At 39.6% G+C, this 26,789-nt stretch overlaps 1 protein-coding gene across 2 annotated transcripts in view; it reads right to left on the reverse strand.

Annotated features, from left to right (window-relative positions):
* The window catches only part of LOC122806578 (autophagy-related protein 16-1-like), a 291,263-nt gene that overhangs the window by 170,901 nt on the left and 93,573 nt on the right, over nucleotides 1–26,789 (reverse strand). For both annotated transcript variants that reach the window (XM_044077117.1, XM_044077118.1), the window contains exons 5-6: nucleotides 7,986–8,237; nucleotides 1,826–1,897 (exon numbers count right to left, since the gene is read on the reverse strand). In XM_044077117.1, coding sequence (XP_043933052.1) covers nucleotides 1,826–1,897; nucleotides 7,986–8,237 — 324 coding nt within the window. The remainder of the gene's footprint in view (nucleotides 1–1,825; nucleotides 1,898–7,985; nucleotides 8,238–26,789) is intronic.

A 26,789-nucleotide genomic window follows, 5' to 3' on the forward strand; every position in this document is an offset into this window, starting at 1 on the left:
AAAACCCTCAGCATTAACACCAGAAGAAGACTACATAAGTGTCTAGTGAGCGCAAATCTGTGGGAGTGTATAAGAAGAGGGTGAGGAAAGAATCTAAAATAGAAAACTATCAGTAAAAACGTCCACACTTTAAGCTGCATCCACTCTTACTTTACAGTATTCCAAGTAAATACTGCTATATGTCTTGTGTACACAGCTGTCACCTAATGAATGACTCATTTCCCTTATTTAATTATCACTGACGTATTTTTCTGTCAAATCTGTTTGTGTTGTTACAAACTTTCTTATTCTGTATCAGTGTGAAATTACAAAAAGAACACAATTATTTTATGTTTACACAAGCGGCAGGTCTTTAATGGATGTTGAGTAAGTCTAGGAACTGGCCAACAGTATCAAATTAGCAAAAATTAAAGTCAATAATGTACAATGTCAGCTTTAACATAACAAAAACACACTGCCCTCTGCAACCCCACACCTTTACATCTGTAGCTCTACTAGGCCCGAAATTGTCTACATACTAGGTCCATAAATTGTGTAACCTTGGGAACTTCCTTACCCCACAGTTCTGTAATCTCACTGGTGACAATATCTCTTCTTTGATATAAACAGAAATTGATTAAATCTAATTAACCAATCCCATTCTGTTGTAACACAGATTAATAAAACCCATGTATCCCAGAAGCACTGCTGTTTCATACCGGCTAGGTTGCTGAACCATGAAATACTGATGCAGTGCTGTCACCATTCTGTAATCCAATGTCTCAGGTCATACAACTAAGAAGACGGACAAGCCAAGTTTCTCTTGTCAAAAATGTTCCCTTTTCTCCGAGTCTGTGCGGCATCAGTGATGTCTATACAGTGTATGGGGTCAGTGATGTGGGGGAAGCTCACCACATGGGAAGGTGCAGGATGACACAAAGCTTTCAAAAACAAAGGGAATGTTTACAATTATGGTGCAATTTCTGATAATAAAATATTTAAGATGTCACTGTTTTGTGATTTTAAACTTTCAACTGCAATTTTGTATCCCATCTACTTATCAGGTTTTGACCACCAGCAAGTGACAATGTATAATTAATGCAACAGCCATTATAGGTCTGTTAGCCACTTCATATTATTATCTTGTCACATGGCTGTCATATCCAATGTACATCATCTTACAAACTGTCACCCTCTAACTGCAGCTTTGGGGAATTGATATTTACGGGGCTTGTGACAAACTTCAATTCTTCCAAAGTAAAGAAAGGTGCAGGATTTCCTATTTCAAGGGTCACACCACTTCCACAGCTTTGCAAACACAGTAGCTAATGCAGGCTTCAGGGTATGGCTTCTGCAAAGAATTGAAATAAGTTTCCAAGTCAGATCCAGTCCATCTAGTCACTAATCCCCACACAGTGACTATGAATCTATAAAGTGTTCTTGCCTGAAAAGTCAAATCAGAAATTTCTTCTTCAAATGATTGTAGATAAGTTGTGTGTCACTTAATGGTATAAGGAAGATAACAACACATTGGTGACAAAGATGTCTGTATCTCACAAACTATGGATGAGCACTTCAGAGGTAAAAAAAACAGTGTGTCCTTCAGCTGAGACTAAGACATTCCCTTTATCTGTATAGTAAGAGTGTAATACTCTTATTTATTACTGTGAAACATTTCTAGCTACATAACTATGTCACACAGTTCTTCTCTGTCTTTAAAGTAGCAGACCATAATCAAAACCAGGGTTGACAGCTATTCAGCACTGCCAGTTATACAATTTATGAAAAAAGTCACAGAATGAGCTTTCTTGTCCAGTAAGTGCCATGTGAAACAATAACCACTCACAGTTCTGAGGTACGAGAGTTCCGTTTCAGCTGCTCAAGTTTTCTCTTCAGCTTTGACAGGATTTTTCTGTACCTGAATAAAAAAACAATAAGCCTCTGTTAATACCTCCAAGATGTGGCCAACAACTAAATGAATATCATTCAAGAGCAGAGGCACATTTAAGTTTCAAGTTTATATTTCAATATATTTTGGTCTCTAAATTATTTGTTTGTTATTAGCACTATACTGATTCGCTATTTTCTTGTCATTGGCATATAATTCCTGCCACTCTCAAAGAAAATGCATAGTTCCCCTCCCCATGAGAGAGAACCAATTATTCCTTTTGTAATCAAGTTGCTAATTCCACGTTAGGTTTCATCAATCACAAATCCACTGAAAAAGATTAGCATAAAGCACTTTCTACAAAAATATATTAAAAAAAATGTTGCACAGGGGCAAGCTCCTCGGGATCCACCACACCTCCTGAAATGAAATATACCTACTCTGAGGTTACACAATGGTGGAGAAAAGAAAATACTCCATCTCCAAAAATGCCTTCAGTTAAACGTTTTCAGCCTATTCGCACTCATCCGAACTACCTTCACTAGAATGCAACATTCTTCTCCTTTCTCCAATACTAACGCTAACTTCCACCTGCCAATATAATGATTCTACTTTTCTTACAAACAGTACAATTCCTGTATTCAGTGTCTGCCTATTAAAACAATTCTCTCCTCATATCAAATATTTGAATCCCCTTCACAATGTTGAATGCAACAGTTCTCCTCTTTTATTCTCATAGGTTCATAGATAAATACTAGGTTAGCTGCCTTTGTGGACTATTTTAGGCCGAGCCAATTTCACATTTTCTGCTTGAATGAACCTAGCACATTTGGCTAGAGATAGGCCTTACATCTTCCATGGATGAAAACAATACAGCACACCTTATGAGAAAGACTGGGTTCATACCATAGATAATTGAAGAGGACCCATGCATGGGATAAAGTATTTTGGAGCTGCTTTGGTCCATTAGAAGTATATGAGGTAGTAAATATTCTGCTTCCCATCCTAGATCCATGTTATGCTAGAATATGTACAGGGATGAACCTTGTTTTATGTAAATGAGAAGTCCATTCCAGATCAGTGGTATCCTCTGCAAGATATTCCTGACTCTCCAAACAATTCTGCTGATACTGTAGACGAGATTTATATTCTAAGACTGAGTATTTCTGATGCCATCTGACTTGCTGATGAGCAGTAAATCCATCATTATTAGGTTGAAGGATGTCTTGTGTGCCAGCCATAGATCACCTCTTAGCATATACCTCATACCAAATACAGTTTCTCCTTGTAGTAGGGATTCCCCCCACCTCAATCACAAGACAATAATCCAGTGGTGGCTGGTGTCTTCAAATCAAGGAAGGCTGTGGGAAGCAAATTAATGGGTGGGACTAACCAGAATGTAGGTAGGATTCTATTACAGCAGGTCAGTAAACATCAGCTGTGATTAAACAACAGATGGAGTTATTCACTTTCATTCACAGGCTGCCTCAGTATGTATCCGCTCATTATAGCTACTTTACAGACTATATGCACCTCAAATGTGTGCCTGCAATCAAGAAATCCAGTCTTAGGTGAAATGCAGCATTAGAGAAGCAACTCTGTGGGCCCCCCAGATGCACACGAGTCTGCTCCACCTCCCCAATGCCCCTCTGTGTTTTCCTGTGATCCTGGTCCCACATCAAGACAAACTACTTTTTTCTTGTTTTTATACACTTTGTCTTACCTATTAGCTTCCCCAAAGCTTTTAAACACACCATAATAGACCAAAACTCTACTGTAAAATATGTGGAGGAAGGAACTGAACTTAGATATTTGGTTTGCAATCAAATGAATGAATCAATATCTGCCACAAAGGAATTTATCATCTCAGCTCACTGCTGTCAGAATGTGCACCCCCTCCCCCATATACCTTTCAATCTATTAGCTCAAGAAATCAAGGAAAAAGATAAAATTATTGCCTTTATAGGATTGGAAAACTACATTAACAGGTTTTGCATTAACATGATGTTTCTGAAGGCTGTTAAATCTGAAACACGTATCTCAGCATTATTTAGTGACTGCAATGCTCCTTTGTTTATCAGAAAAAAAAATACACCAAATTTGAGAAACAGACCAAAACATGAAGCAAAAACATCAGAGACATTACATAAAAGCAGACACAGTTTAGAACATCTACGCCCCCCTCCTGCAAACTACACCATTAACTACAGGCACTTACATAGATATTTGACTTTGCAAAGGATAAATAAATGCATAAATAAGTGTCACATAGGAACTCCACCTCCTCTAGGCTGTCTCTGCCCTCTTCACCTGTTACTCCACTCATTCATTTATCCCTCTTTGTTTGAATTTGCAGTATTCCACAAATGATGATAAATCAGCAGACATCTATTTCTACATATTAGCAGTAAGGTAATATCAGGCAGGGTGGCAGTTAAGAGAGAAAAAAAAAAACTTCTTCTCGCACTCATGCCTGTGCACTTCTACTTTTACTGACTTTTACTTTCAATTGCAGTCCCAGACTGCCTCAGTTACCTGAACCAATAAGAAGGGCTTCTCGCTGCTTCATGCTGCAGCCCCATAAGATACCTATTCAATGATGTTCTCAGAAAAGACTGCCCACTGGTGGCATAAATTTAATACCCTCCTTTGTCAGGCTGTTTTAAAAAGTCTGGTAAGCAATATGCAATATATATATATATATATATATATATATATATATATATATATATATATTTTTTTTTTTAAATTTTCTTTTTTTCTGTTTCAGATATTCTCAGAACTCCTCAATATTCAGAAGACAACAGAAAGACTGGCTTTCTGAATTCTTCACTTCTTCTATACCTAACTAGAATTTCCTTTTTTGTTGTTGTTTGTTTGTTTTGTTGTTTGACTGCTTGATGGGGGGGGGGGCTACATCCCTGCAGAAAGTACCACTAGCCACCCTTGCAATACTCCTAAAATTGTCATTCATATCCAGTGGAAGAATTGCTATCCTCACAACTACCATTGCAACACCTTTCTTACACCTAACAGAAAATAACTTTTTTATTTAGTATAACAACTTCTCTTCATCATGTCCAGCAGCAACAATTGTCCTTGTAACACAGGATACAATGAACTGGTTGCTGAATGTTGCTGAATGTAACTACTTTGTAATGTTTACAGGAAAAGGAGATCAAAAAGTTCACCTTGTGATCAAAGGCTGAGAGGTGAATTTCTTAAAATGCACTTCAAGAACACATACACCGGAGTTACAACTGAATATAACTGATCATAATTAATTTATTCATTTGTCCTACACTTCTACATTCAGTAGTCAATGGGAAGTTAGACCGTGTGGTATAATGCTCAGCTTAAAATAATCAAGGACGTATTATAAAAGTCAGTACTATGTACAATGGAACATTATAAGGAGATTTAGATTACTGTGTATCTTCTTTAAAAAATTTAAAAAGTTGTAAATAGCAGTGTTCTCTTCCCATACCTTCTATAATAAAACTCCCCCTTTATTGAAACACAAGGTCATTGTATATGATCTGTAATACTCCAATTGTCTTGCCTTCTACCCTAGTGTATAAAAAATGCCTCCCTCTAGCAGATAGTATTTGCCCTCCTGAAGAAGCAGGAACGCGTTCCACAGAAAAAATGACAACTGATGAGAAAAAATAGCAACAAAAACACTTTTTGAGTCAGTGTAAAATGTATTTAGTGTGTTAACTTTTGTAACTACAAATGATTTAGACTTAACTTCCTTACCTGTCAAAAGCAGATTATAAGCAGCACACGAGTAGCACTGTTTGCCACCCATCCTCACTTACACAACTGTTTTTCTATTTGGGGGGTGGGCTTCTTCAAAAACAAAAGGTCAGTGAAAAATAAAAGATTTTCTTGAAACAGCATGTGATATAATTATTCTTTTTCATACCTGAAGGTATAATATGACTGAAATACACAGGCTTACTGGAAGGCCTGTAAGATGTATGGTAAACATACAGGTACTACCAGTTTCTAAAATAATGGCTAGGCCACTGAACACCCTTTATTTTGTCACAGAATATACAGCTTGTTTATCTGAAATGTATTTATTTACTTATTGATTGACTGGGTAGGTGCCCATTTTCAGCAGAGGCCTGTGGATAAATGCTCTGAAGTATTTAAAAAATATTTTAAAAACAATAATTTTACAAGCTTCAAAAAAATACAAAAACATTAATAGTTTAAATAATTATACCCAATTAGGCATAATGTGACACTGGGTAAAAAAAGCTACAACTCATATGACCATAATTTAATATTTAGAAAAATGTTGATCAGTTTAGGGAAATTAAAGATAAGTTAGTATAATACAAATAATGCAATCAAGAATTGTAATCTGAACTGACTGAAAAAAAGAGAGATTACAGCATATTTAGATAGAGAGTCGGAGAGAAAAATTGATAGAATTCAGGAAGTGAGTAAAGGGGGTATGAATAGGTACTTGCTCATAATTAGGGATATAGTTTAACCTTGGGTTGTGCAAGAACAGAGCCAGATTTTGGGCTAGAAAGTCTTTCAGATTGGATTTAAAGGACTGGATGAAGGGTTACAGGCAAGGAGTTCCAGATCATAGCAGCATGGTATGACATGCATTCAAATTGTTAAATGTCATTGACCTATTTTACCTTACGATGAACAGGCCAGTGCCTACATTTCTTTCTGTTTTGCCATCACAGAGCCTAGCATAGGGAAATATTTGGTACAAACATTTGGTACAAAACAGCTTTGTATATTCTTATGTTAAATTTTTAAAAGTGTGCTATTTTGTAAAAATTGTGAATAAAAAATTCCTTGTGATTATAATAGACCTGTGCTGAAAAAACAATTTCAGGAATACCATATTGTTTAGGAATTGCTTCTGTAAAACCTCTTGATCTTTTACAAACTGTCTAATGTCATCTATGTCATAATTTTCTCAGTTGTACACTTATCTGCACTGGATATACCAACAGAAAATCTAATGACAGGATAAAAACAGAAAAGCAGGAGTACAAAGAAAAAAAAAAGCCACAAGTCTTTAGTTCAACATTTTCTTACATGCCAAAATGGTGAAAACATTAACATTAGAGATGGAACTGTGTGACGTATAACTGATTAAAACTGATAGGAATTTGCTACCACATCAGCTTCTTTTATTTTGCAATGTCATTCCCTATAGCGTAGTGGGTTAAACAATGAATTCTTTGGACAGATCTAATAATTTAATTACTTGACTAGGCTTTTCTTGTCATTGGTTTTACATCTCCCTGTCTTTCGCTCTCTCTACTTAATGTCATTCTTTTACATTTTTTGTCATTCCCCTTAAAGATGGTGAGGTTGAGAAGCCAAAGATTTTAGTTTCTTTTGACCATTGTATTGACATTTTTCACTACACAGGAGCGACTAATCACAGAACATAGCACTGTGCTCCTCCTTTATCCCTATCCATGGTCAAACTAGACTTTTGTTTTATCAATATTCAAGCAATCTTCTGAAACATGTATGATTTTTTTGGATTAAATATGTTTTAGAGAATACCACAAGTGTTGAATAATACTGATTTGTGTACTTAATATCTGCACAGATGTCATGACAAAGGCAGAGACATGAATACATTGGATATCACCAAATATCTCACAATGTGTCGACAGGACACAAACCTTTAATTTGCTTCAAGAAAAATAGTCATAAATAAAGGTAACTACTATAAATTCTGTTTAAAGGGTGGTTTAAAACCAACATCAGGAGTACTTCACAGCTTCAGCTGAGGAGTCAGAGAAAACAGTGACAAGTTCTAAGAAGGATTAGAGCAAGTAAGGAAGCATTAGAATGGAACACAAATCAGGGCTAAATGATAACATGCTTCTAAAAAAATTGAGCATCTAAAACTGGTCATTTACTATGAGGATTGATTCATGAAGTATGGGTATAGAAGAATGCTAAGAAATATCATATGTAAACTGGTTATTCAAACAATAAAGAAATACATTTCTGCTATGGATATTTATTCAAAATGTCTTCCTCTACACTACCATGACAGATTACTGTGCATTACATCCCATGTTAGGTTTATAACTTTAACTTTCATCTTTCCCTATACCTTTCCTCCATGTCATTGTGCTTGTTCACTCTGTCTGCTTCTGCAGCCTTTGATCCCATCCAGCGCTCAACCAGTTCTCTGTTCTCATGCTCAGTCTTTTGCATTCGCTCCTCCAGTGAGCTATATGTTAGTTGTAGCACGCTATGCTCATCTTGCAGGAGCTGGTAGTTATGTTGCATCTCTTCAAGCTCATTTTCAAGAGTATTGCATCTTCTAGACAGAGTAGCAATGTCTCCTTTGTACCTAGAAATCCTAAAGACATAATGAATGTGATTCAACCTTCTGTAACACAGAAGTACAATGAAGGTGCAAACAAATTTCACCCAAAACAATACTACAATCATTTCAGATCTCTCTCCAGAACAAATGATATACATTATTTATTTTCATTTGCTAACCACTTAAGGTGGTGAAACTGAAATGAAAAGGAGAAAGATAAAAAAAGAAGAAGAGAAGAGAAGAGTAACAATCATAAACACTTACAGTTTTGTCTAACCTTCAGAATGCATGAAAGTTATTATCCATGCACACCAACATCTTTGATGTGAGAATCCAACTTATTTATAGTACTTTAATTTGTGGGGAAGAAAAATAATACAGGTCATAACATCTGAACTTGTGGAACAAATGCTCAACTCTCCAGGAAAATGGAGACCGTGCATATATCTCTACTGCATGCAGGGGTGTATTTTGCCAGTTAGCAGCTAATAACGAAAATCCCTTGCTTGCTATGACAAATCTAGTTGGAGAAAAGAAAGAATATTCGGAAAGGCAGCATGGAAGCAAAGGGGTAATTGGACAGAGATTGAATGGAGCAAATTTCAAATGTTGGAAAATAAAATTAAAAAGAACATCATGACATGAGAAGCCAACCAGATTCCGAAAAAGATAGTTTTGAAGAATATGGCATTTGTGATTTAATCCATGTGTACTTTAAGGGTGCTGCTAGTACATGCAAGAGTGACAATCAAAATACAATTGGAATAAATGTGTTATTTGTTGTTTTCTCACACCATATAAGTAACAGTGTATTCCAAAGGTGTTCCATGTCATCATATATGCAGCCACAACAGCAATAATAAATATCTGTATTAGCCACACAACATACACAATCCAGTTGTCTCCTGATAGCAAACATCAACATAACTTCATGCTTTGTCATAATCCTTACCATCCTATTCTAACTCCCCCAATTTCCTAACTCATTACTTTACTCAAAGCTCTTCCTGCCCACTTGGTTCGCAATTACCTAATACATTTTTTGGCTATATTTTTCTCCCTTTTCTTTCATTTGGACATCCATCCCATTGCCCCATACCCTTGTTGGGTCTGCTGGCACTCCAATCAACCCATGATCCAATGCCCCCAATTTTGACAGCGTCAGCAAGGACATTCTGGTGGGTTGCTCTTTTCAACATCCATCCAGGTGAGGTTGCATTTTTTGACCTATCAAGTGTTTCTCTACCTTCCTTTTGCAAGCTTTGAGGCTTGTCCAAGGTGTGGGCATGCACTGTAGATTTACAATTTCACTCCACCTCCATGGCAACTTAGCCATGCATCCACTCTCTTCCCTTCTTATAAACACACCTCCCAATGTGTTGTCTCCAGCCTCCACCAGATAACGGATGCAGGAGAAGCCCACAGGTCCACCTCCCCCAGGAATTACAAAACTCATCCGTTCCTGCTGCTCCATCTGCAACCTGAGCCACTAACTGAACCCGAGTCATTTGGGCCATATTCAGGGCTGGAGTGGCGCTCATCTACCTACTACTTTCTTTTTTTTTTTCCCTGCCCTCCCTTTCCCAATTGAGTTACACCCTTTCCTACCTTTCTTCCATAACCTAACCTCAAACTCCCCTTTCTTCCACCGTAACATTATGCAACTTCCCCTCCTTCCATTCACTCTCTCAAACTTTCCTAGATGCTCCTCAATCTGGCTTATCTCTGTAATCATTCTTTTTGCATCATAACATTCTACTCCTACTGTTTATTTTACTCTCTCAATGTCTTCCCCATTCCAGTTTTCAGCAGTTCTACCTCTAACCCATTTCACTAACACCATACCAACTACCCTTTCCCCATTACCCTGTCCTTTCCTCTCTACCCATGTCTCTAAGCAGAACATGCATCTACCTTCACTATCCCAAAATCAATCCCCATGCTCATCCCACCTTCCTTACAGCTAGCTCCTTAGACACAGTCCTGAAACATGTGCAACATCCGTACAAGTATCACTCTCCTCTACCACTCACTTAAACAGCTTTTAGGCATAACGTACCACATAACCAGCTGTCGAATGTGACTACCACTTAACACCATATGAATAAATAGTCTCAGATAAAATGGAAACAAAATAAAAAATACAAGTAATGAAAACTGTACACCAAGAAGAGTCAGTTAACTAAGCACCAGCAAAAACAGATAAGTTATTCTTTTGTGCTGCTTTTCTCTATCTTACAAAATTATATTTGCTGTGTTTGCGTACATGGTATTAAGCATATTCTGACCTTTTTAACTAAAAATGCAGATTTGTCTTTCCTACAAACATGGAAGTAAACCCAGTGTTCCTGAAAGCGTAATAAACTACTCACTGAAAACATTCCTGAGATCAATACATGAAGGGAGGCTTATTACATCAACAAAGCCAAGCCTTTCTGTATTGGAGGGAAGCCTTCTAGCTTATCAGTGGGAGTGGTAAGCACTAGGTAGCCTATCTACCATGGGAAGGTGGGTTTTGGCCCTAAAATTGTAGTTCATTGGCCATTTGGGCAGTTTTTCCATCTCTTTCTACTTAAAATCCGGTTTGCATTTGGTCCCCACCTTTCCTGCAACTAGTGTAGTCCAGGTACAAATTTGCTGTATCCACGACTGTTGGTAAGCTTCTGAGCCCCCCAAGCCCTTCTGTGTGGGAAAGAAGTCTTCTAGCTTATCAGTGGGAGTGGTAAGCACTAGGTAACCTATCTACTACAGGAGGAGTGGTTTCTGGCCAGAAATTATAGTTTATTGGCCGTTTAGGAAGCTTTTCCATCTCTTTCAACCTTCTGGATTTAAAAGTCTGTGTTTGCACTTATTTCTTACCTTTCCTGTTACTAGTCTAGTCCAGGTACAGATTTGCTGTATCCAGGACTCTTTGTAAGCTTCTGAGCCTCCCAAGCCTTTCCGTGTTGGAGGGAAGCCTTCTAGCTTATCAGTGGGAGTGGTAAGCATCAGGTAACATATCTACCACAAGAGGAGTGGTCCCTGGCCCAGAAATTGAAGCTATTGGCTGTTTGAGCAGTTTTTTTTCCATCTCTTTCAACTTTCTGGTTTGAAAGCTGCACTTATGCCTGTTTCCCACCTTCCTATAACTAGCCTAGTCTGGTTACATAGTTGCTGAGTCCAGGATTGTTAGTACGTTTCTGAGCCTCCAAGCCTTTCTGTGTTGGAGGGAAGCCTTCTAGCTTATCAGTGGGAGTGGTAAGCACTAGGTAGCCTATCCTCCATGGGAAGAGTGAGTTTTGGCCCAGTTTATTTGGCCGTTTGGGCAGTTTTCCATATCTTTCAACTTGCTGGCTTAAAAGCCTGCGTTTGTACTTGTTCCCCACCTTTCCTGTAACTAGTCTAGTCCAGGTACAGATTTGCTGTATCCAGGACTCTTTGTAAGCTTCTGAACCCCTCAAGCCTTTCTGTGTTGGAGGGAAGCCTTTTAGATTATCAGTGGGAGTGGTAAGCATTATGTAGCCTATCTATCACAAGAGTAGTGGTTCTTGGCCCAGAAATTGTAGTTTGTTGACCATTTGGACAGTTTATCCATCTCTTTCAACTTTCTGGTTTAAAAGACCACAACTGTGCTTGTTTCCCATCTTTCCTGTAACTAACCTACTGGGTAGCACCAGAAAGCCTTAAACTGATACAAGCCTTCTAGCTAAGAAGAAATGCTTTGGAGTGATTAAGTATCAGTTTTCTGTACTTTCTTGCTCTACTTAACTGTTTTCCGCCTAAACGCAGATTTTCCTGCACTTATTGTAATTTAAAAGCTTGTTTTTTTTCACATATTGTACTTATTTGACTGCCTGCACTTTTAAAAAGTTTTTTGTTTAGATAATTTGTTTAACTGTTGTAGGCTACACACTAAAGAGCGATAGCCTTTTCTGATCGTTTGCAGTCATTTAAAGCTGCTTTAAGTGTATTTTTTACTATTTTTGCCTTATCTTTTCAAAAAAACAAAGAAAACCAAAAAATTCCTTGTTTCCCGCCTTTCTAAGCTAGTATAGTCCAGTTTTCAGGCTAGTGCTGAATTCAGGGCTGTGATACTAGTTTCTGAGTTGCCCATACCTTACTTGGATAGAAGGAAGTTTCTCTCTTCACTTGTGAGAGAGAGGAGCTTTGAGCAACCTATCTGTCCCTGTAGGAGTGGTTCCAACCCAGAAGTTAGTGGTTTACTGGCCATTTTGGGCTAATTTCTCTCTCTTTCATTTCCCTACTATAAAAACTGTGTTTGCACGGTTTTGCGCACCGGGCAGTGCCGGTTAGCTACAGTTAAATTATTCCAGGCTCCAAGTCTCCTCTTCAGTTTTTCCCTTAAATCTAGTCTAACTCTCAATCTAAGCACTCAAAAAGCATCATACAGCCCAGCACTTGCTTAGACCCAATAGCAAGCACTAATATACCCTGACACTGATTGCCCAGCAGGGCAAGGCTCTTTATTCACCCCTCACCAACCAAGCGACTAAGCAGCTCGCCCTACTATTCAGGCATGACCAAAGGGCAATTGCAGGTGTACTCTCCAGTCCAGCTGGTAAATCTGGGTATCCTGAGGCAATGTTTCAACTGCCTCATGTACACAGACAACCCTCTCCTCCTACCACAAAACACTAACATATGCGAGAGATGCAACTATACAGCCAAACTGGAAGCTTAGCTGTCTCCACCCAAGACTGGAACAGACAGTCAAGAGGAGAAGGTTAACACTTGCACCGCACCTTCAGCCACATACAGACCTACTAAAACAGTGCTGGTACAAATGCACATAAATACACAAAATCATACTCGGAGACTCTAAATAAAAACCTGCAAAAGCATCAGAGACCTCCATAGCAGACACCCAAACAACCAGCACCTCCCGTCACAAACCAGACAACACATAAAACACAAAATCAGTGTGCCGCACAATCACAGCCCTAAAGGCAAAATAACATACCTAGCACACTGATGTCCCACTCACTAGGCTGGACAAGCGGAAGGTTACTGTTAACTGCCTGTCGGGAGCCAGAATCTGCCACATAACATAAGCACTCAGGTCACTCCAGAACAAGTACAAATATGACTCTGTCATTATTCATGTTGGTGTGAATGACCCGAGATGTACCTCCCTGGACTACATGAAAACAGACATGGAAGAGCTCTCTGATCATGTAGCCCAGGCTGGTATGACCCTGACCCTGAGTATCATCCAACCCTCACCAAGAATGATACCTCAGTATAAAGAAAAAAAATGATCAATTATAACAATTGGCTAAGCTTCTGGTGTCATTCAAAGGGGATCCAGTGTCTGTCAGCCTGGGGCGACATGCTCGACAAGCCATGTTGCTTCGCAAGAGATGGCTTGCACCTGTCAACCCTTTGCTTTCGAATACTGGCCAAGGCTCTTGTTGCCCCCATAGTTCCTTTTTCAGGCAAGGCTCAAAAGTCAAACCCACCTCCATAAAGAGCACAATTAACCAAAAACTGAGGGTTATGCTACTCAACGCCAGGAGTTTAAATCTCAAAATGCACGCACCGAAAGCACTCCTCAGTATGGTGAACGTCGACATCTGTGCAGTAACTGAAACCTGGTTCAAAGCTCCAGAAAGCACTTCAGCACTACCGGGCTACAACTCATAAAAATACGTTTCGGCCACAGAACACAGACCAAAACATAAAAGGAGGGGGTGTATCCATATTCATCAAGGATACCTATATCTCCAGGTTAGTGGTGCAGCATGATACCTCTGAGGTCATCCATATGCAACTAACATCGGACAAATCTGCAATGCAAATTGTGGCCTGCTACAGATCACCCTCCATGACCCAGGACCACAACTCCACCTTTCTGGAGACACTGGAAGACATGAAGGTCCTACCGAACACCCTGATATTGAGCAATTTTAATTACCCTACCATTCACTGGGAAAACTACTCAAGTACAAACTCCCAGGCCCAGCACTTCCTGGAATTCATCAACTCAAATGCCCTGGATCAGCTGGTAAACTCCCATACCAGAGGTGAAACATATTGGACTTGGTCATCACCAACATGGGCGACAGGTGTTCCACACTGGAGGTCAAACAGTCACTGGTTAGATCAGACCATAAACTAATCACTCAGGATGTCCACACCCCACCACCACCCCCAACTAAGGAAACCACAGAAAAAAACTTTTCTAAAGCAAACTTCACCTTACTTAAGACAGAGGTGGTAAGTTTCACAGCCCCCACACTAAAGGATAATGCTGCCCAAGTTGCAGAAACCTTTACAAATGCACTCTATGAGCACCTATAAGGATGCATGGATCGTGCCATCCCTAGCAAAACCAAGACTCACTCCTCTAAGAGAAGGAAACCAGTTTGGTGGACCCCTGCCATAAACAGGCTATACAATAGGAGGAGGAAACTAGTCCAGAAAAAAATCAAATCCAAAGAAGGAAAGACATCCCTGATCAGTACCAATAAGAAACTAATGTCCCTCATGAAATCATCCACGGCTAACTTTGAAAGAAAAATAGCCAAGGATTCAAAAGATAACCACAAAGCCTTCTTTAGCTATGTTAAGAATCTAAGTGGTAACTCTCAGATATGCACTGAACTAGTACAAAATAGCACAAAATATACTGAACCTACTGATATTGCCAACATCCTGGCAGACAGATTCAGTGCAAACTTCACCCCCCCGCTCACCTCCAAAAGGGCCCACAACAATACCGGAAAAGTGTAGTGCCCCAAAAATCACAGACGCACAGATGAAAACAGCCCTTTTCAAAAGCCAAAAACACAGGGTCAATGGGACCAGATGGTGTCCCAGGCTGCGACCTGCACGAACTACAGAATGAACTGACCCCCCCACCTAAACACACTGTTCAACCTCAACCTCTCCACAGACTACGTGCCCATAGAATGGCACACAGCAACGGTTATTCCTCTCCACAAAGGAGGGGCCACAACTGACCCTGGTAACTATCACCCCATAAGCCTGACTAGCTTGGTCTGCAAGGCTATGGAGTGCATCATCATAGAACTCATTAACAAAGACATTGGGAACCTCCAAACACTTGACCCGACCCAGTTCGGCTTTGTTAAGGGCAGATCATGCCTACTAAACCTGGTTGATTTCTTCGAGACAGTCACCAAAGCCATAGACGAGGTAAAGGTGGTTCACACAGTCTACCCTGACCTTGCCAAGACTTTCGACACCATTCCCCACTCGGGTATTACAGAAAAACTCACCAGCCTGAACATAAACCCCTACGTCACGAGATGGGTTGCCAACTGGCTTACAGACAGAACTCATACGGTAAGAATAGCGGGCTCCAGGTCCGACTCTAAACCAGTCACAAGTGGTGTCCCGCAAGGCTTGGTCCTGGCACCCCTACTGTTCGGCATATACTTCTCAGAAGAAGAGGTAATAAGAGATCTGGGGACCCAGGTAGATAGTAATCTCTCCTTTGACAATCATATTGCCAAAGTAGTTAGGAAATCCTTCTATGTGGCCCATCTAATTACTAAAGGGTTTGCATCTAGAAATAAAGAGGTTATAGTGCCCCTCTACTTGTCACTCATTAGACCCATCATAGCGTACAATGCCCCATTTGAGATGTACCTCACAAGACACTTAAAACAGCTAGAAAGACCACAAAAGTACCTCATCAAGAGGATTACTGGCCTCAAACATATGTCCTATGCAGCCAGACTGAAAAAACTCCAGCTGTACTCAGTGGCATATCGCTTACTCAGAGGTGATCTCTGCCTGACTTACAAAGCCATGTCCAACTCAAAATTGATGGACATGCTCCACCTAAAGAAATCCAAGTCACTGCGAGCCACACGCTCTAGTGAGCTAAACCTTGCCACAACAATAAACGGAACATGCTGGAGGGATAGATTCCTGTCACAGAGGCTCCCCATGCTTTGGAACAAAATTCCAAACTACATTAGGCAGAGCCCCTCACTAACACTCTTCAAGAGAAACCTTGACGAGTGGATGGGTAACAGAAAATACACCCCTGGGATCACTTCATTAGCTCTGCTTGACAGAGGATCAGTTAATTAATCAATGGGGGGGGGGGTGAAAGCTGATACACTCTGGCTAGGCTTATAAATGCCCTCGGGCAGATAGCCTAGTACCTACCTATGAACCTATATGCTTCGCTGCAGCTAGTAAAATAGGGAAGCTTTACACCATCTCAGAAGTAAAGCAAAATGGCAGGCTTAAACCTGCTTTAGCAGCCAAGCAGCTGGTTAGGTTGAAAAAAAATGTTCGGAGCCCCAGGCGACAGTGTTTATCAGTAGATGAACAAGGAGGAATTATTTTACCAAGAGATCTCATATGTGTGGCCATCTCATCCAAAGCACAACGTCAGTGTGCAATCTTCTGAACAAGGAATGTGTTTACTTATTTTAGAAGTGAATTAAGCTCACTTCTGCTGCTGGTACTCTCATTAGAAAAAATGCATAATTTGTGCTATGAATGTGTATATAAGCACACATATCACTATATATGTACATACGCATTTAAATGATATAGATCTACATAAAAAATGTGTAAATAATCATACAATAAATCACAACAATATATTCTCAAACTACAAAGCAAATCTGATGAACTTCTAGGGCCTCGCAGAAAGTAGTATCAAAAAGTAATTAATCCATTTAAATAAAAAGAAATAAACAACCCTTCTCCAATAAAATAATTATCTTATGCTATCATTATGTTAACCAACCACAGCTTTCGAATTCAAATCTTTGTTAACTGTAACATACATTTAACGGTTTTAAAATTATTTTAAAATGAAACTTAGGAAAAGTAAAATGTGTTTTATATTAAAATATACCACAATATCCCCATAAGGTCCTAACAGATATCTGTTGCTACGTCCTGTGAATGCCAAGGCACTCCAAAGTTCATTAAATTTTCTTACCACTTTGAGATGTTATTGCTGTGGCTTAGTATGCCATAGAGCTATTTGTATTTCTTACGTTTTTATCACAAAAATCTTTTTTTCCCTAAAATCTTCACTCTTCTTTATTTATTAGTTTTTAAGCAAACATACCTTTTCTTTCTTGAAACTGATAAAAATGCATGTTTAAGACTAAAAGGATTATGTTATCAAGGCAAGTGTAATTTTATTTCACTGATGATCCAAGCAAAGTTTGGGCCCTTCAGGTATGGAAATACCAAAATATTTTTCTTCTTGTATGATGGTGCCTTTATACTTAAAAACAACCTACATTATGTGTTAGTATTTGCAGTCTTTATTAAAAGTCTGAGTTACACTGTGTAACCTCTATTAAAAGGTGAACTTAAATTTTGACACTGTTGTATTTGCCTGAAGTTATGCAGCACAATTTCTTCGCCCTTTCTCACAGTGTCTACTGAACTCTTATTCCTTCTCTCATTCTGTTCCTAGGTCACTTGTACCTTCTGCTATCACTATCCTCAACATATTCCTACTCACTTCCATTCTTCCTGAGACTCTGACGTCTCTTCTCAAATCTAAACCTTATTTCTCTACTCTCTCCACTCCCCCTAATTTATTTTTCCTTAAAACATACCTGTGAATTACTCATTTAAAAACATTCTGTAGGCAAACCCAACTGCTCTACTTTTTTCGTAGACTGCACAGAGCTCATCTCATTCTCATGATCTTCAACCCTCGATCCTTAACTCTTACTTTTTTCTCCATTTCCATATGCTTAAACCTTCTTTCACTGTATGTTTACTTTCTCATTTCCCCATATTAATTTCCTCCTTTGTACTCCCCTCTCATGCTCTCTCCTCCTGCCTATCAGCCTGCCTTCCTATTTAAATATCCCATCTCTGTTCTCCCTTCCTGCAGACCTTTATCCTAATTACTTTGTCTCCTCTCTACTTACACAGGTTCATAGGTAGGCACTAGGCTACTGGCCCTATGGCCTATACAAGCCTAGCCAAAAAGGTACCCTGGCTTTCGCCACCCAAGAAAATGATTTTCCTGTGCCCCTGTCAAGCAGAACCACAGAAGTGATGCCCGGGGTGAATTTCCTATTACCCATCCAATCATCAAGATTTTTCTTGAAGAGTTCTAAGGAGGAGCTCTGTTTGACATAGATAGGTAGTCTGTTCCAGAGTATGGGAAGTCTCTGGGACAGGAATCTATCCTTCCAGCATGTTCTATTTATTGTGGTGACAAGGTTTAGGTCCCTAGAGTGTGTAGCTCGGAGGGATTGGGATTTCTTTAAGTGGAGCATGTCCAACAGCTCTGGGTTTGACATAACTTTGTATGTTAGGCAGAGATCGCCTCCGAGTAGGCGATATGCGACGGAGTAAAGCTGGAGTTTTTTGAGACGGTCTGCGTAAGGCATCTGTTTGAGGCCAGTAATCCTCTTTGTGAGGTATTTTTGTGGCCTTTCCAGTTGTTGTAGATGTCTTGTGAGGTACATACCAAAAAGGGTGTTGTACTCTATAATGGGTCTAATGAGTGATGAGTAGAGGGGAACAATGACCACTTTTTCTGGATGAAAAACCTCTTGTGATGAGGTGTGCCATGTAGAAGGATTTCCTGACCACTGTGGCTATGTGATTATCAAAGGAGAGACTACTGTCCACCTGTGTCCCAAGGTCTCTTATCACACTTTCGGTGTTAAGTAGACTACGACATATGTGGTAGTTCATGGGTACAGAGTTTTTTACCAAACGGAATGACAATGCACTTTTTGGCATTGTCTTTGACACCAGGCATTTGTCTCAGTGAGGCCCTTTTGTAGGATGTCCACATCGTTAGGAGTTTCGATTATGGCTCCTAGTTTGCAGTCACCTGCGAATTTAGTTAGCCAAAGACCTTCTGTGTTAGCCTGTACTTCAGAGAAGTAGATACCAAACAGGAGAGGACCCAGGACTGAACCTTGTGGTACTCCACTTGTCACTGGTCTGAAGTCTGATTTGGAGTCTGCTACTTTCACAGTGTGGGTTCAGTCAGTAAGCCAGTTGGCAACCCATCTTGTGACATGGGGATTTATACCTAGTTTAGTGAGTTATTTATAATTCTTGAGTGGTGGATGGTATGGAACGCCTTGGCGAGCTCTAGATAGGCTGTGTGAACCACCTTACCCTCATCTATGGCTTTGGTGACTACTTCAAAGAAGGCTATCAGGTTTAGGAGACATGATCTGCCTTTTACAAACCCGAACTGTGTGGGGTCCAGAGTTTGGAGATTTCCAATGTCTTTGTTTATGAGTTCCATGATGATACGTTCCATGGCCTTGCAGACGAGGCTCATCAGGCTAATGGCGCGGTAGTTCCCGGGGTCTGTTGTAGCCCCCCTTTGTGGAGTGAGATAACTGTCACAGTGCGCCATTCAATGGGCACAAAGCCTGAGGTGAGGCTATGATTGAACATGGTACTTAGGTGGGGTGCCAGTTCATTCTGTAGTTCATGTAGAAGGCAGCCTGGGATGTTGTCAGGTCCCATGGATGCTGTGTTCTTGGCTTTGGAGAGTGAGGTTTTTACCTGTGCAGTCGTGATTACAGGAACTTTGCATTCTTCCGGTATTAAGATGGGCCCTTTAGGGGTGAGAGGGGGGTAAAGTTAGCACTGAACCTATCGGCCAGGATATTGGCAATATCAGTTGGTTCTGTATATTTAGTGTCATTGTGCTGTAACTCGGAGCAGATCTCAGTGTTGACATTGAGATTTTTTTTTTCAATAATATTTCTTGATTGTTTTTCTTTCTTTATTCATTACAAAACATTTGCCCGAAAAGTATACAGGTGATGTTCAAACAGAAATTCTATCAATATTCTTAGAACATATTTACACTATTTACATGAATGCTTCCATACTCTCTCAAAAGTAAAAATAAAGGTTGTTTTCTCCAGGGTTAGTGTCTTGGAATAGTGTAGTTCCAAGTATTGTTATGTTTTGTATTGTGTACATTGAAGAAGTAATTCAGGTTCAATGTTTTATGCCAGTATAATATTGAAAATTTGTTCCCATGTTTTCAAATTGTAGGGATTTTTGTTTTGTTTGTTTATTATGTATTTGTGGGCTAAAATGTGTTTTATCGCTAAGGTCCTAAAGTTTTCCCATGAGGTTTTAGATGGGGACAGCCAGTTAGTAGCTATGTAGAGTTTCATCAGCAGAAAAATATTGATGAGGATGACAATTTGGATTTTAGATAGGTTATTTGGGGAGATAATGTAATATCATAAATTCCCAAGTAAGCATTGATGTTTGATATCCCATCTTTTGTAGTTGTAATTTCAGCGAGTTCCAAAGTTTAAATATACATTTACAGCTCCAGAACATATGCAAAAGGTCAGCGGTTTCATTTTTACAATATGGGCACTTTGGAGAATTTTTAGTGTTAAACTTATGCAAGCTAAGGCGTGTGTAGTAGGCAGTATTGTATATCATGAGTTGGGTAAATGTTAGGGAAATAGATTTTACTGTTAAATTAATTGCTTGGGCTATTTTCTTTTCTTCTACCAATGGCACTTTTTCTTTCCAATATTTAGATAAGAGTAAATTATCTTGATATTTGATGTCTTTTATCAATTTGTATGAGCATGTTATAAATTTGGTATTTTGTAAAAGGGCTTGGCATTGTGATATATATTTCATTAAATCCTCTTTAATAATGGTTAAATTTTTAAAGTAACTTGTAGACATTTCCTTAATCTGTCTCAAGATCAATAGATATGATTTGGGAAGGCCCAGTTGCTGTCTTAATTCATGAGCAGAACAATTTAAATATGGATATATATCTTGTAATGTTAAGTTTATTATAAGTGGGAATCTTTGCAGGTTTATTAGCTGGTTATTAATTTTCAAGTTAGGATTTTTGTGGAAGGGTTGTGGAATCATCATGTATTGGAAGAGATTTACTGATCTAAAGAGATTTTGCGTTGATGTTATATAATTTTTAATGGGTTCCATTAGATTATATGTTTTAGTGTTATCTTTGTTTAAAAAGGGTAATGATTTGGGATTAATATTTAGATTTTCAATATATTTAAAACATAACTTTAACCAGTATGGGGTCCAATTATTGCTTTGTGTATTGAATTTGCAATTCTTAAAGTTCAATTGGCGTTTATGATTAAGTAATAATTCTCAAAATTAGGTAGATCTAATCCACCTTTGCTTTTCAGGGTCACCAGTTTATCATAAGATATTCTACTTTTTTTTGGTTCCCATATGAATTTAGCGAATTCAGTGTGAATTTGTTTAAAACAAATTCTTGGGTATTAGCAACTGTGCCATTGAGATTTGTGACATAGCTATAGAATGCTTTGTGGTTGTCTTTAGAATCAGTGGCAATTTTGTTTTCATAACTAGCTTTGGAGGATTTTATGAGGGATCTCAGCTTCTTACTGAGACTGTAGAGGGAGTTCCTCCAATCGTGGGATTTTACTCTTTTTTTGCAACAGTTTCTTTCTTTTGTTGTAGAGTTTGTTTATGGCAGAAGACCACCAGATTGGCATCCTTTTTTTGGAGGATAGCATCTTGGTTCTGTTAGGGATAGCACAATCCATGCACTCATATAAGTGCTTATAAAGTGCATTTGTGTAGGATTCAGCAGTCGTACCTCTATTGTCCATCTGCATGGGTGTTGTGAATTTTACCACTTCTGTCTTAAGAAGCGTGAAGTTGGCTTTGGAGAATTTTTTTACAGTCGTTTACCTAATGGGGGTGGGAGTGGGATGTGGATGTCTAGGGTGATTAGCTTGTGGTCAGATCTGACCAACGAGGAGCTGACCTCTGGTGTGGAACACCGGTCACCCATGTTGGTGATGACCAGGTCTAGGATATTGCTGCCCCTGGTGGGGGTGTGGATAAGTTGATCCAAGGCGTTGGAATTGATGATTTCCAGAAAACGTTGAGCAAAAGAGTGGGTACATGAGTAGTTTTCCCAGTTAATGGTAGGGTAGTTGAAATCACCCATTATTAGAGTGTTGAGTTGTACCTTAATATTTTCCAGTGTATCAAGAAAAGAGGAGTGGGAATCCTGGGGCATGGTGGGGGTCTGTAGCAAGCTACAATCTGGATTGCGGTTTTGCCCAGAGTTAGTTGAACATGGATAATCTCGGATGCATTATGCTGAGCAACTAGCTTGGAGGTGTGGATATCCTTAATGAATATGGACACACCTCCACCTTTAGTGTTTCGGTCCGGGTTTGGTGGCCAAAAGGTGTGGTATGAATTATAGCCTGGTGATGCAGGGGTGCTCTCTGGAGCTTTGAACCAGGTCTCTGTCACTGCACAGATGTCAGTGTTTTCCATTTTAAGGAGTGCCTCGAGTGAGTGCATTTTGAGGTTTAGACTTCTAGCATTGAATAGCATTACCCTCAGATTTTGCTTGCTTGTACCTGTTACGGTGGTGAATTTGTCATTTGAACCTTTCGTAAAAAAGGCACTATAGGGCTGGCAAGAGCCTTTGCCAGTATCCGGAATCCCAAGGGCGACAGGTGCAGGCCATCTCTGGTAAAGCAGCGTGGTTTGTCGATCATGTCATCTCAGGCAGACAGTACTGGATTCCCTTAGAATGACACCAGAAGCTTAGCCAATTGTTAAAGTCAATCATTTTGTCCTTGTACTGTGGTGTCATTCTGGGTGATGGCAGGATGCTACTCAGGGCTAGGGTCATATAGGTCTGGGCTACAAGATCGGAGAGCTCCTCCATGTCTCTCTTCATGTAGTCCAGGAAGGTACATCTCAGGTACCAACATGGACAATGACAGAGTCATATTTGTACTTGTTGTGGAGTGACCTGAGTGTGTGCATTATGTGGCGGATCCTGGCACCTGACAGGCAGTTGACAGTAACTTTTTCCTTGTTTAGCCTGGTGAGTGGAACATCAGTTTGCCTGACTATAGAGTCACCTATGACTAGACTGTTGGGTACGTTATGCCTTATGGGCTGTAGTTGAGTGGCACACTGAGTATGAGGACTATGTGTCATTTGGGTTGTGTTGGGGGGTGGAGGTTACTTGCATTCCTGCTTTGGAGGACTGTTGTTTGGGCAGATTTGTACTGAGAGCCTCCGCGAATGTAGGTGTGTGTTTTGTGCTTCTGTGCGTGTGTGTGTGTGTGTTTTGGTGGTGTAGGTTTTGAGGGACTATGTGATGAGTGCGGTGTGGTGCAAGTGTTTACCTACTCCTCTTGACTGTCTAGGCCAGTCTTTGGTGAAGAGAGCTTTGCTTCCAGTTTGGCTATATAAGTGCATCTCTCACAGGTCGTAGTGTTGGGTGGTAGGAGGAGAGGGTTGTCTGTGTACATGAGGCAATTGCTGCATTGTCCCAAGACGCCCAGATTCATCAGGTAGACAGGAGAAAACACCGGGAGCTGACCTTTAGACATGCCTGAATAGGTGCTTATTTATTAAGTACTAAAAACTGTTTTCCTCTAGACAAGTGAGGAAAGTTGAGTGCTGTAGTAATTTGTAACTTATTTAGTGCTTTCAGTGAGTTCTGAACAAGTGCTGAGATCAAAGAAACAGATGAGTGCTAAAACTAAAAAGCTGGCTAGTTGCAAGGGAAATTTTGAAGGACAGACTTTATGGTTCCAGGAATAGTTTAACCCCAGTTAAGTGGTTGGGGGGTGGCGTATGAGCTCACAAACAGTCCTGGACACAGCAAATCTGTATCTGACCTGCCACAGGAAAGGGGGGAAGCAAGCTTAGATTTTTTTCCAGTAAAGTGGAAATGGAGAAAGCTGGAACATAAGTTAATTCGACGTTAAGAATCCGAGTGGGTTGGCCTTCACAAATGTTCTCTATTAGATTGAGTGAACTAATGACACTAGACTGGGAGGAGTGTCACAGATCAAATATACAGTATGGGCAGGCAACTGCAAAGCCACCAAGTATAAGAACACACAACACTAGGGAGGGTGGGGAAAAATTACTGTTCCTAGCTGTAGCCACTAAATGAAAGTTTTGAACAGATCAAGGAGCAGACTCGAGAATGCTTTTAACTGTAAACAGACAAAAATGCACAGAAAAGCTCAGATAGAGCACTCAAAAACAGAAAATACAACTCTCCGTATGAAAAAGCAGTTTACAGTTAAGTAATGTTAAAACAGTATAAAACAGTACATAAATGCAGTGAAACAATAAAAAAAGCTTTATAACAGTGCAAAATGTAGTAGATCAACTGTATAGCACAATTATAAGCATTTCAGAAATGCAGTTCAGTGAAATAAGGGTAAGAAATAACTTATCCTGCTCTTGGAATATTAAGGAATTTCCACTTATGCAATGCAATCCAGAGCCTGACAATACAAGCCATACATTCTTAAACACCCTATATTCTGCACTAACTACTCTATATGTTTGCAAACATCATGCATCCACTTCCCAAACCCTTCACCCACTTTAATAACTCCTCTGCAATCTCAGGTTTCCCACTGTCCAAATAAACGTATCACACACTGTTTGTGACTCCTTTCCTGCCTTTCTGATGAATGCATTCAGAAAGGGATATTATTTTTAGCAAATGAATCATTTCTCGCAATTACCTGATGTCTTAATCCATTTCTGCTTCAGCTTTTTCCTACAGCCTTATACCTTAAAGCCCAGACATTCACCATTTCAATTACCAGTACCCTATTCATATCCTCCATCTTCACACCCAATTTTTATTACTAGTGTTTGTCCACTTTACACACCAAACCCGACTCCCTTGCAAAGCCCATTATCTCTTCCATTACATGTCTGCTTTTCCTCCCACCTCCTCTATCAATATAATCGCCTGAAGACAAATAAAAGGAATGCCACTAGTTCTCATCCCCCGCCGCCTTCTCTCCCCTTGACAAGACTTCTCCCCCAAGTACTAGAATGGTGGTCAGTCTCGTCTCATAACCCTCTCCCTTAATACATCTAGAGGACGTCATAATTACCATCACTTCTAAACATAGCTCCTTATACAACTCTCTTACCTAGCTCCTAAAGATCTTGCAGACCTTTCCCCTACTCCATACTTCTCTAACAATATGTATGTGCACTTCAGCTCCAACAAATCAAATTCCTTCTTTGGCAAAAAGAATCATCTCACACCTCCATCCTTTCCTTCATCTTATTTCTTTGAGAAAAGCAATCAGAAGCTGCCACATTTTCAATGACCTTGTTCCTTTTACAAAGCTCATCTGATTTCTCGCCACACATAATTCACATATCTTGCAGTCTCTGATCCCTCAGCTCTCACCAATAAATTTGCTAAAATATTTAGATCAGCTTTAATCAATGATATGAGTAAATAACTAATTGGTTCACTTGCCTGCTCATTCCCCTTAGGTTGTTCCAGTGTTCTTATTTTTCCCAAAGATCAGAGAACATTCCTCCCCTCAATAATACATTCTGCACCTCTGATAATTCTCCTATTATTTCCTTGAACAGTTAATATCTTCTACTCTTTCTGTTAATGGTTTACCCATTTTCCCAATCCAAAAGCTCTCTCTGTTCATACCCATACGTTGCCACCTCCGTGTTCTTCCTTCAAAACCCTGATCCTACTTCATCTGTTTTGTTCATCTCTCTTCCCCCAGTTCACTACTAATGATCTTTCAGAGAAATCTACCATAATGTAATGTTATTCCTGAAAATTACATTCCTGTTTTTCTATCTCCTACCCTTCAGATTCCATGCTAGCAGCTCATCCATCTTCCCCTCCACAAAAACATCTCTCTTTCCTGTCAAGTTTTCAACATAACTCTATTCTCCATTTTCAATAAATCAAAATAATTTTCAATTTTCCCCTTAGCCCCTTCATATCCAAACTTCTTGTAACTTTCTCCCCTCCTACAATTCCTAGTAATCAATGCTTCCCTCTATCATCACCCTCATCCCATTATGCTACTTTTAAAGCATCTTACCATGTAGTTCTCATCCACATACATGTCTGGGGTCTACTTCACATGTTCGAAATGTCAGCAGACCGACTTTCAAATAACCGAGACCAGAAAAACGAAAATCCAGAAACCTGACAAGTTAAAGGCCTGACGTACACAAAACTGACACAGTAACAGTTGGACTTCCCTCCCATTAAATGGAAATATGAAACTAATAAATTACACCACAGCAACAGTACACTACCACTTTAAGAACTCAAACTATGTCCCTAACCTCACCTACACCTGCCCACCAACCAATACCCACATATTCAAACAAAATCCTACTGAATAGTCATGACAATATCTACAGCACCGGCATGTTCATTACAAATTCTTAAATTCAAGACTTAAAATTATTTCCTGTCTACTTTTATGTTTTAGCAGGTTGATGCGCCCACCTGCATCTCCCACAACCACTCTGCAAATTAAATATACCAACTCCGAGATCACACTACAGTGCAGAAATGAGTAGATTTTCCTGTTCCACTCAACTTGGAAAGTCAGCATTTCAAACATTCAGTCTTCTGAATGTCAGTATAGTGAAGTTTCACTCATATGAAACTTTGCTCCTTTGGTCTTGGTTATTTGAAAGTCGGTCTACTGCCATTTGGGTCATGTCAAGTAGACCCACTTTTCTGTGTCTCATTTGTTTGATTCTATCAGCTCTTTTTTTTTACCTCCTCTGCTCTCAAATTCCCTCCTTCCT

This window comes from Protopterus annectens, chromosome 7.part0 (genome assembly GCF_019279795.1).
Source record: "Protopterus annectens isolate FY-2018-M chromosome 7.part0, PAN1.0, whole genome shotgun sequence".
NCBI lineage: Eukaryota > Metazoa > Chordata > Ceratodontiformes > Protopteridae > Protopterus > Protopterus annectens.